Raw genomic sequence first — 12486 nt, forward strand, 5'->3', positions numbered from 1 at the left:
TTATTGGACTCTATATATTCTTAGGTTAAGTTATTTTTATGACAATTATATGTTTTTGATGTTATCAGAAATTATTAATTTTAGAAGGACTTGTTATTTTATAACTTAAAAATATGTGATTTTTTCTAGATTATGTTTAGAATTATATTTTATATATTACATATATTTATATATTTATAAAATTAATATTTATTTGTATCTAAATATATATAAAAACTCAGACTATACTATTTTGGAATTTGTGGTAATTAAAACTTGTATACATAATTGAATAAAAGTGGAAATAATTTAACAATATGTTGCTCTTATGAAATGGGTAAAAGGAGGTGTAATTTAAGGTACCATTACAGCAACAGTAAAATGTTATAGGTCTTATTTCCTCCAAAATCACCAAATCATGTTGTGATGAGCATAATTTATCACAACGCACATATATAGAGAATGAAATATGGAAAAATTGAAAACTATAAGATCCTATATTTGTATAACTCTGAGTGAACCAAGGGCACTCTGGTAACATCTGCCGGTGTCAGGCTTCCTCCAGTCTGTGTCAGTTGGGTTGTAGGTAAGAAGAGGAGTGGGGGGCAAATGGCTCAAGATCTCAGGTCTAGTCAACTCGTTTTTTTTACTTTTGATGAGCAAAGGAGAAGGAAATTTGCTTTGGGGAGAGGAGGAATTCAGTACAAAATAAGTGATCATGAAGCAGTTAAAATCCTTGGGAATGGATGAGGGATGAAAATCCCAATATAAAGTGAAACTACTAAGCAACTTTCAAGAAAAGTAAAGCTACCACAGAATTGAGGATGATTATTTTTGTGACTCTTCTTTACTCTTGTAGAAGAGATATCTATAATAGAAAAGGTAAATTATCCCCCTGTTCTCTATAGTACAAAGTTTTTGGGATAATTCAAGCAATTCCTGAAGCAATGATTTTGACTATTTAGTATGTTTATATCATTTTTCTTCATTAAACTCCAAGCTCTTACATGAATATTAACTACCTGATTTACATGCCCATACCTGTCTGGATATTGTGAGTAAAGAGAGCACCAGCATGGACACTCCAGCAAACCAACTGTGACATTCATGATTTTAGTATAGCACCCTAGACTGAGACTCATGTCTTCATTCTTTGTGGTGAATCAATGGATATTTTTTAGGTTTGCAGTATTTTTTTTAAATTCAGTTACCCTAAGAATGAAACTGACTTCCGAATTGGTATAGTTTTTCATAACTTTAAGAATAGTGAATTTAAGTACTCGAATGCAATCAACTGAGTCATAAAGCAACACATGAGGAAAAAAGGTTACTACTAATATTTAACGTTTCTGAGCAATTTAAAATCTCTTTATAATATTGTTTACAGCCTAAAGTAGGTTTTGTATCTATTGATAAAACCCTTGTAATGTATATTTCAATATTATTCTTTGTGAGTCATTGAGTTACAATAGCTGGATCTAAGATGTCACTCTTTGAGCATTTATTATGGCTTCTGCTGTCAATTCAGAAGTACTTAACGTAGAAGGTTAAAATTCCTTGAAAATATTATAGGTATTTTATAGCAGGAAACAACCTTTGAGTATATCTCACATGAAATTTGAGATCTAAAATATATTTGGGGGTTTCATTTGAATAGGTTTTTGTAAATACCATTTGTTAACTTTTTGTATTCAGCAGATGGAAAGGGGTAAACAGAATATATCAACAAGAGGTAACAAGAACTCTTAGATGCCAGTTTATCCTTCCAGGCCCTCACTCAGCAACTCCCTGCTGGCAAAAGTTTGAGTATATAGAGCTTTTCATTATGTTCTGAACTCTGTCAAACTCATACTATATCAAATAGAACAAGTGTGTTCCTGAATTGAGAGATTTACATTGAGACAACTTCGCCTTTGGTCAATTCTAGTCTTTCTCATTCATAATATTTCTATCTTCTTGTCCCTGTGACTCTTGTGATGAGGCCAAAAAGTTTTACCATTCCATTTCTACAAGGTAATTTCAATTTCCAATTAGAAATCTAATTTGTAACATCAACAGTTCCTATAATTTATTAACACAACTCCAACTGCCTATCAATTCAGGGAATAAGTTAGCGGTGCGAAAATAGAAATGTTGAAGTTGTGGCTCTAACGGTGCTCATGTGATGCCTGGAGACAGCACCCAAAGTTTTTCTCCATAGCAGTTATCATCTGGGATTTTATAGTGTTTTTGTGAGGTTATTTGCTTAAAGTCTTTCTTTCCCACTGGTCTCTAGGAGGCCAGGTCCAGGCTTGCTTACTGCTGATAACCTGTGTCAAGCACTATGCCTGGTAGAGTATACTGTCAAAATAATTTATTTGTTGAAGGAACTAATAAATGGGCCAATAAATAAATGATAATGTGTACTGTAATAAATGTAGGTGGAAATGCTGAGAGCATAGGAAAAGAAAGGACAGGAGAGATTGAGAAGGCTTCACTAAAGAGTGAACACATTAAATTCAGCCTTGAAATGTTGAATTTGCCACACTGGAAAAGGTGGGTCAGAGCACTGGCTTCAAACTAGATTTAAACTCTGCCTGCCACGTACTAGCTCTGTAACCTGGAGTACAGCTTCCATTTCTTTAACTGGGGTAATAATAGTACCCGTCATAAGAGTGTAGTAAGGATTAAATGAGATCACACATGTAATCTTGCACCAAGTAGCACACATGTAATCTTGCTTAGTACCAAGTCTGACACAAGTTCTCAACACGTGCTAGAAATTGTTATGCTTGTTATCATTATGAGGCAAAGGGAAGCAGAATGAGCAACCCTGGATTACCGGGAAGGGGATGGAGGAGTCAGAAAGAACAGAGGTGGAATAACGATTGGGTGACTGATGGTGAGAGTAAAGGAGCGAGGAAATGGACTGTACCTGGAGGAAGAAGAGCAGGTTTGGGGAGTGGAAAACTGATTCAGTTTGAAACATGTCGATAATGTTAAGTTTGAAGACCCTTTGGGGCACAAAGAGGAGATGTCCAGGAAACATGGATTCTATGCTCAGAAGTGATCTGATGGCAATCAATATTTGAGGGGGACAGTTATTGAGATCACAGAAATGAAAAAAAAAATGCCTTGGGAGGTAGGGAAAGTTATAGCTGTTCTTTGTGGAAGAGAGGAGAGGATTGCAAATGATTAAATATAGTTATTTTACTCTTAGGAGTTTTAGTGAGGTAGGTACAGCTCTAGGTTTCCTTCTTATTCCAAGTGTAGACCAAGAAATGATCCTCCTTTTCATATTGACTGGAGTGAGTTGAAGGGCGTGCATAAATCAACACAGGGAACATGTTAGAGGTAACTTTCCTATGGTTTCCTTGAGGCAAAACTAATAATAATCCCCACTCTTCCTCCCCCAAATATTAAGCAGAACCTTGATAATTCACAAAACAGTGCTTTGACTCATGCAAGGTGAAAGAAACAAGCCAATGAAATGTCCTGGGGAAATTCTACATTTTTATGTTTTATCTTTAGCATTCTTTTTTCTCTCTTGTAATTATAAACCCTCTGGGTAGAAATAACATTTTATAAAACTGCACAAATACATTATTTCCTCCTGTGGTAAAAGAACCTTTCTAAGGGCTCTGAGAGTATAATCAAATCAATGGGTTTGTTGTTCCTAATTGGTATACTTTAAAATGTGCTTATGTGAAAGGCTAGAATTCTGGTAATATTCAGTTTACCCTCCGCCTGTGTCTATTATTCAACCTTCTCTGACCTGTCCTGTGCTCCAGAAAGCTGCCTCTTTGGAGCTTCTCCAAACTCCCTTACCATCTCAGTTTCTATTTGAGTGCAGCCAAGGGTTGGCATTGGCAGGAGATGGGAGGATGGAACGAGAGGCTGTAGGTGCATTACTTCCTCACTCCCTTTCCTAATTCAGTGCAGAGCTCTGGCAGTAGCTGTGTCCCTCCGTGACTGTAGCTTCCCCCTAGGTGGTCGCTCCTCCATGTTTCCAGTTCTCACTGGGCTCCAGAAACTTCTTTCCTCGCTTGTCTCTTTGGCCCTAGGAGTGGCAATGGCTTCCCACTATTTCTGCTTTTGGGGACCTGCCAATCCTTGATTTGTTCAAATCCCAGCTGCACCTCTTCAGATGTGCTTATAATAAACAATTTTCATTTTAAAATAAATAAATAGATAATGTGCTTAAGCTTCCTTCTAGCAAAGATGATTTGAGAAATTTTTTTCCATATATAAAAATGTTTAAAGCTTTCCCCTGAAACTGTAGTTAATTTGCTACTTTGCTCTTCTGTTTTTCCCTGACACCATCATTTTCAGTTGACAGTGTTTACAAACTGAGAGTCAGATTGTGCATCGGCCTTGCCAGGTCAGTTTAGCTTATGACACACACTGATTTCTCTTGACGTTAATGCATCATTGATGTCAGGAGCCGATGGATCACAAGTACAGTTTCTTAAATGATTGTTACTGGCATAGATTTGTGAAGGAGATAAAGATGTAGTTATCTAGCCCGATTTAAAGAACCCAGTTTAAAACAAAGGGTGTGTTGTACATATTACCTTTGAAAAAATGTATAACACTGAGCTATGATGCAGGCCTACTAAATTTATTAGGATGCATTTCACCCCCTAGTCACCAATGAGATGCTTTGCTAAAATTGTTGTTTGCTTTCTTGGTGCGTAAAATCACCATAATATTTTATAGAGTCTTTACTTCTGCTTGAACTTCTAACAACAAGAACCAGATATGTGGAATTCATTTGGTATTTTAGCCTACATCTGGCCTTAAAAAATAATAATAATCAAGGCTCACAGTTACCATAAATTGACCTGAAATGGGATTGAGAACTGTTTGTTTTTCACTTCATCACATCATCCTTTGGGTCTTCAGCACTGGAGACAAGTGAAGAATCTTTTCTGTCTGATGCCCTGCTGGATAGTGGGTAAAAGTAAGCCAAAGTAAGATGGTCTGGAAGATGTTTAGGACTGCATTTCTTACCTACCATACTCTGTACTTCTACCTTCCCGTATTTACTCTCTCACTGTACTCTCTCACTGTCTGTAAAGGAACCTAATGCAGCTGTCCACACAGTGTATAAATCCTCTCTACACAATGCCTACCACGTGGCCATTCAGACACTGATTGAACACCTCCATTGTTTAGGAACTCGCTGCTTATAAAATCATTCCCTTCCATTATGAAAGAATTCATGGTTACCTTCAGGCTGAGATCTACCTCTCTCCTGCTTTCACCTATTGCTTACAGAGAGTACTCCCATTTCCTCGTGGACACGATGTGATTAGATGGCCTTCCTGCTGCTTTACATGAGTGTCTCTGTGAGATGTTAGCCTTATCATAGTGTGTTCAGAATAGAGTGTCCCCCAGAAAACAGGATGATACCATACTGCTCTGGCTGGTGAGTTTGGGCCACACAAATCAGGGCAGAATCTTCCAGTACCCTTTATATTCATCTATGAAGAGGTGGGTCCTCAGACAAGAAACAGACACAGACAGACACTTTCTCTGGGCCTTCCTTTCTAGGTTTAGAGGGAAACTCTATAAATGCTTAAAGGTGTTTCCAGGCGATGGGAGCAAGATGGATTAGTATGAAACAGTGACTCTTACATTAGGAAGAGAAGATTCTTTCAAAGGACAAAACCCCCATGCCCAAGTTCTGACATCCTGCCCTAGAAGAGCATGCCTCCCAGTTGAAAATAAAAGCTAGTACTGAAGTGAATGTATTGTGCCGGGAAACCAGTATGAGGGAGGCCAGTAAGGTTATTTATATGAATAAGCTCTGTATCTCCATATCGCTTATCTTGCCCTGTGACACTCTGTATGTTTCTGTCCTTGTTATGTCTCCACCTTTAAGAAAGTTTCCCTTTCATTTTCCAGCTTAGTTTCAGCTGTGCTGTGAGCAATGAAGTGAAAGGTCACTTGGCCACGTTTGGGATGTGTTCAGGGGAGCAGTACCTCATGAAGCCCATGTGTTACTGGGACTGCATTCAGGGAGACATCCTCCCCGTAGGAGGTGAAATCTTAGAGAATAAGAATCAAGGCCAGAAGTCAAGCCGTGTTTCCCATGTGGAGAATCTTTTGCTGTAGGATTTGTTCTTATAAGGGAGCAGACAGCACTTCCTTGAAAGTATTTGAAGCCATGCCTCAAAGACTCCTTTTGTCTCTGTGTCACCCTGCAATTCTTTACAATCTTCTCTTCAAGAAAACTATCTTAAGTTCTTAGAAAACTTTTTATAGCTAGAAGATTTCCCTATTATTTACATATTGATCTGTTTCTTTAGGACACACCCTAGTCTGACAGCTGTCAGTTTCACACGTTTCATATAAGGAGTTTCTGGACCACAGTGTATTTTGAGAGACACTTCAGGAGTATAGGAACATTAATGCAAGGCTAATTGGATCCTCTTTCGGGGACATTTCAGCAAGGCTCAGGGTTGAGCCAGCTGAAGTGCCATTTCTGTTCAGGCTACACTAGAAAACTGGCTGTTTCCCCAGTGCACCATGTGCTCTCAGGCCTCTGTGTGGCGGCTCAGGCTGGGCCCTCTGCCTGAAGTGTTACCCCATCACTAGTACCGGTGACATTCCAGTCATCTTTCAGGCCACTTTCTCTCTCAACACTACTGTCCCAGCCTTCCCTGAAGCGCCATTCCCATGACACCCACTTGTCCAAGCTCCTACTCTAGCAGTTATTTCATGGTTTTGTAGCTCTCTGGGTTTATATCTGGGCAAATGAATTGATGAATAGATTTTGTTATTGATTATCTGTCTTAACCTGAAGCTCTAATAGAGCAAATTCTTCTTGGAAAACTAAGTTAAGCTCTTATATTTACAATGCTACGTTTACACATGGGTGTCGTCTAATATTTTGAGTTTAAGTAATGATTTTGTGATGTATTTAAAATAATTATGTATATAAGAGTGTATAGCATTTAGGCAAGAAAAGACTTATCTGGGGTGCTCTTTGGTTTTGACCTCTGTTTTCATTTTGTGGGTTATTTCTTTGGCATGATGAACTGTCAAGGGAAAATACCATTTGCTTAGGTCAAGTGGGTTGGTTTAGTTTATCATCTGAGTGGCATTGTGGTGCAGATTTCTGGAAAAACTAATGGAATTCAAAAGTCAAAAATGTAATATCAAATTCTTTTATTTTTCATAGATTCTGGGGCAAGTTAACCAAGATTCCTAACTCTGATAACTTTATTTTTGAAACACATACAGCCCTGCTCTTGTAGAAGAGTTTGCATATTAATCATGATGCTCAGTAAAATGTCTTGTGGATAAAATATTTAGGAAACATCATCTGGTAATCTAAGAAGCAGTGATACCATCTCAGCCACTGGTCGTAAATTAGATATGTTGGTTTTTCTTTGAAGTTGTTTAACGTTAGCCAATATGTAGTACTTGCTGTGTGCAAAATAATTCATTTTACAAATAACTTACTGAGTGCCTACCATGTGCCAGAAGTTCTGCATTACTTAACTCAGGAAATGCAGGATGGATGAGACCCAGCCTTTGCCCTCAGTGATCTCGTAGGCTGGTAGGGAGGTTAGACATCTGCGTGTCTAATGTAAGTTCTGGAAGAAAGATACTGAATCTGGTTGAGAGGAGTAGGGGAGACTTGTTGAAGCAAGTAGCATTTGATCTGGATAAGATTTCAGTAGACAGATTGTGTTAATTGGACTTTCTCCAATTACAAGAAGCAGAGATGTGCTCTTTCTCAGGCTAACTCAGGGGTTGGTTTACTGGGAGACTCCACAGGAAGTTGGAAGGGCAAGAAAGCAGCCTCAGCAGCCACCCAGGCAGGCCTCACGGAGAATCAGACACGAGCTCCGGGCTCATGAGAGCCCCTACATTGTCTCACTGGATGAGAATGTTGTTCCCTTCTCCAGTGGTCTGTACTATGGTCACTCAGCTTTTTTCTCTTTGCCTGCACAGCAAAGGTAGAGTGTATGTGTATCCCCATTACACTCCTCAAAAGAGAAAATCTGTCTCAGTTAATCTCTGTTCAACAATGAGCACCCTGCTGCACAAAGCTCATGCCAGCCACCTTGCAGGCTGCTTGCCAGCCAGTGGGTACATATTTTTGACTTAGGGACTCATCTCTGGTGCAACCTGGCCAGAGAGATGGGGTCACATGGTATACAGCGGTGCTTCTCAAACTTTAGCATGTGAATCACCTGGTGACCTTGTGAAAACGCAGGCTCTGATTCTGTAGGTCTGGGGTGTGACATGAACTCTTTATTTCCAACAAGCTCCCAGGTGATGCTGATGTTGCTGCTTCTCCGACCACACTTTGAGTAGCAGGGATAGAGCATGATGACCTCTGTGTGAATATAATTACTCCACATGAGAGGTCTGTGGTTGTGATGTGGCAGTTCATGTGGAGGAATTAGTATAAGTAGAGGAGTGGAGGAAGATGCAGTGTCGATATCTATATGTGTTTCATATAAGGCCAATTTTGAATATGGTTAAGGTCAGAATGAATAAGGCATCTTCAGACCAAAAAGTCAGTATTTAGACAATTCAGGTGCAGTCTCTGAATACCAAAGTTGTTGGGGTTGGCTATTCGTCCTTTTATTATTTTAATCCAAAGCAAAGCTATAGTTATTTTAATGTTTTCAGTGGGAGACAGTGAGCAGTCTGGTATGCATTTAAAGTGTTCATCTTCACTTGAGAGCTTGCTGTAAACTCCTTTCACAGTTTGTCACCAAGTCTGTGTTGTTGGTGAGGATTAGCAGTAAGATCTGCAGTGGACTTATTTATTAGTTATTTATTATGAGAAGTTGGGAGCCAGAGTCTGTGGTATGGATACCGAGTGTCCGATTTTTTGTGATTCTGGTTTAGGATAAGCACATATTTATAATCGTCTTCGTTAGAGATACATAGATGTGATAGTTCAGCACTTGACCACAAAGATCCTTGAACCATTAAAATGTCTGATAGCCCCAGAATGAATCCCAGTTTCAAAGCACCATTGCATTTATTCTTCTATTCATTTCATAAATATAATCTAAGACTGACTGATTAAAAACCAGAGGTTTTTTTAAATTTAACAATACTAAAGTTCAGTGATTTAGAATTATGAGTAATGTCTAATAGAAGAGAACTGAATTAAATATTCAAGTGCTTCACATAATGGCAGATGCATGAGAAAAAACGAGTCTTTCTGACTTCTTCCCTATTTCGTTCACCACATTCGAAAATTATATTCATATAGGCCCCATGTGATATTTACATCTATTCTGTGTTAGTCAATGACATAGTGGAAGGATCATTTTATATTGTTTTATTATCTGGAGCTTACCCACTTCAACTCATTCTTCTTGGTTTAAAAATGACTTATTTTAACTCTAATGATCAGAAAAGGCAAAAACAGTTACTTTAAATGATGGAATAAAAACATTCCTTTTATTTTTTTTTTTGCCAAGGAGTCTCCTAATTTATGTGAGTAAAATCTTGAAAAGGATTTTCACAGTTCACCATATGTTGGTAATCATGTAGAATCCTGACTTACTAAATAGTTTAACCACATGACCTTCTTTGGCTTTACATTTTGGTTTTTAATCGTCAAAGAAAGAATGCTGTTTAGTGTGAGGAAGTGTTTAGCACAGAGAAAAGAATGCTGGCCTTGGGGCAAGACAAACATATGTTTAAATTTCTTCTTAACACATACTTGCTATGTTACTTTGGGCAAGTTATTTAATCTCTCTGAGCTTAGTTTCCTCATCTGTAAACTTGTGATGTTCATACCTACTTTGCAGCGTTATTTTGTTGATAAACATAAATAACGCATGTAAGGCAGCAGTATAAACATTACCATGTAACAGAATTTCAACAAATAAATAAGCATGAAGATCTTAAAAATTTATGACAAAATACTATTATGTTTTGATATAAGTTAAAAGCAAAATTACTTTTGTTACTTCATATTTGCATGGGAAGAACATATTCTTGACATAAGTGTAAACACAGTGCTTTGTATTATAAACAGAAGAGCTGTGATCGTCATTGCCTCTCAGTTAGTCTCTATATTGGAACCACCGTTGTCAAAAAAGTGGTTTTCCAAGAAAGTAAGTGGTAATGTTGTGTACAGTTTACCAAAAGACATTCTAACCAATCTTCAAAATGTAGTCAGTCAATTCGCTCATGCTACAGTGAAGTAACATGCAGCAGCACAGAGAAGAGTCAGTCATCAGTGTTGTTCATAGTGAGACATTTTATTAATTCCCTTTAATCAAACAGGGCTGGGAACGTCAGTTTACGCCCATGTTTTCAGAGAGTGAGGACCGGAAATACTGTGTGAGAATGGGATGCTCCACTGTCATTCAAAATAAAGGAAGTCAGATAAAATGTCTTCCATGTCAAGTGGAAGATAGATATTTTCAATGAACATATACACACAGTTGCACATACACCTCCACTATCACACACACAGTCACACATACACTTCCACATAGTGAAAATACAAAGACATCTTTCTGATAGTTTCCTAGGTACAGGCCACAGGACCACCATGCTGATATATTTCCATTAGGATCCTTTGTATTATTTTTATAATCAACCTCCCTTAGATTAATAGCAAACCCAGGTACCCATTATTTTAGATGGTGCTTTATGCATATACTGGTAAAGCAGTTTATTTGCCAGTGTGTTTTTCATTTGCTGAAGCATCTGTGGGACTTTGATTATATAAAAGTGAATGAAACCATTGGTAAGAAGAGCAATGGAAATGCCTGGAAAATTGGTTCAAGAGAAAGGCGAATTTAAGGGCAGCAGCCTGAGTGTGTGGAAATGAGGCATCGTGAGCCTTCAGGTTTTACTCTGTGCTTCAATCTAGGAGATTTTCTTAAGGTCAAGTTGATTTCCAGAATGTCCCAAGTGTTTAATTCCAATGTAGTCTACAAACAGCCAAATCATCTTTGCCAAGGCAATTCTTTCCTCCCTTAATGATAGAATAGTCGTGTCTCATTGTAGTTAGGGTCTTGTAGAGGGGGAGATATTTTAAATCTGGACAAATTATAACCTTTTAGCTGATTTCCCCAAGCATCACCATTCTTATCCTTTTAGACAGTTTCAGTATATCTACTAGTACTTAATATTACTTTTCCTTACACAGATCCAGTGCCCCACTTGCCAATTCGTCTGGTGTTTTAAGTGCCACTCTCCTTGGCATGAAGGTGTTAACTGCAAGGAGTACAAAAAAGGAGACAAATTGTTGCGTCACTGGGCCAGCGAGATTGAACATGGGCAGAGGAATGCCCAGAAGTGTCCAAAGTGCAAGGTGAGATGACCTTCAGGAGGAAAGGAAAGAAACGTGTGCATCTGGATATCACTGAACAATAATGTTTATAATATCGAAGTGAATTATATGTATAACTTTCTTAATACTAGTGTGGAGATTAAGAATATTTGCTGTTTCATTTTAGAAGAGTAATTATATTACATAACTAAATTGAATATTTTATATAGGAACTATGTACAGTCTTATTTGCATTACATTTCAAAGTTTAAGGAGGCTACGTACAAATATTCATTTTAAACTTCAAAATTCGTATTTTCCTTTTAAAAATGGAGATGTGTATACAGTGACAAGCTAGTATGAAAATGATATAAAAGTCTTATTTCTAGCTTGCCACATGTACTGTAATCACTTCTCCATTAGACGGCTCTGACTTTTTGCAATTTTTTGCTTTTCTTTGCCTCTGCCATTGCTTATCACTTTAGGATTACATAAAACTGATCATTTGCTTTTGGCATATCTGGGGAGTTAGAAGCTGATAGCTAAAATCAGGACTTAGGGAAGCCCGTTTTTCATTTTTCTCTTAATAATCATGCAAGTAATGAAGACTTAGCAGACATTTGAGCTGAGACCTACATGTTGAAAGTCAACCATGCGAACAGCCAGGGAAGAGTCTGCGATAGAGAAATCAGCAAGCAAATCCAGCCAGAAAACTTGAAGTTGATGCTTACAGGATAGATATCTGTTGAAATTTGAAGGTTTTTTTAAAAAGCTCACTTTAGAAAATTATATGTGTTTATATGTATATGTACACTCTCTTATATGTGGTTTCCACTTTTTGCCAAACTTATCTTTGGAAATCGTGTCTCAACCAGGACGAATTTTCTTTTAAGAACAATTCTACAATTCCTTCCTGGAGACTTAGCACCAGATAAATGAAATTTGAATTATCAGAAAATTGTAAAAAATTAATCATTGTGAATTTAACTTGAAGCAGTAAAAGTGTGTTCTGAAGCCTATTAATGAGCATAAATATGATGCACAGATTCACTATACCAAATTCACATACTAGTTTATACATGGAGTAGGTAAAAGTATTGCTTGAAATAACATGTTGCATTGTTAACAATTGGAAGAAATTTCTGAAATAGTTTCGATGACCTGACTCTCTTAAAAGTGATGCCTAAAGATGTTTGAGCTAAAGCTTTCTTTGTTTTCCCTGTAGGAGGCAAATTCATCCACAATTATCCTTTTGA

The 12486-nt window shown here is 37.6% G+C and overlaps 1 protein-coding gene across 1 annotated transcript in view; it reads left to right on the forward strand.

Moving 5' to 3' along the window:
• The window catches only part of RNF217 (ring finger protein 217), a 122810-nt gene that overhangs the window by 78620 nt on the left and 31704 nt on the right, over positions 1-12486 (forward strand). Inside the window, exon 3 of the mRNA XM_087444046.1 lies at positions 11108-11272. Within this exon, the coding sequence (XP_087300172.1) occupies positions 11108-11272 (165 nt within the window). The remainder of the gene's footprint in view (positions 1-11107; positions 11273-12486) is intronic.

This window comes from Ceratotherium simum, chromosome 19 (genome assembly GCF_057802395.1).
Source record: "Ceratotherium simum simum isolate JZ-2026a chromosome 19, ASM5780239v1, whole genome shotgun sequence".
NCBI lineage: Eukaryota > Metazoa > Chordata > Mammalia > Perissodactyla > Rhinocerotidae > Ceratotherium > Ceratotherium simum.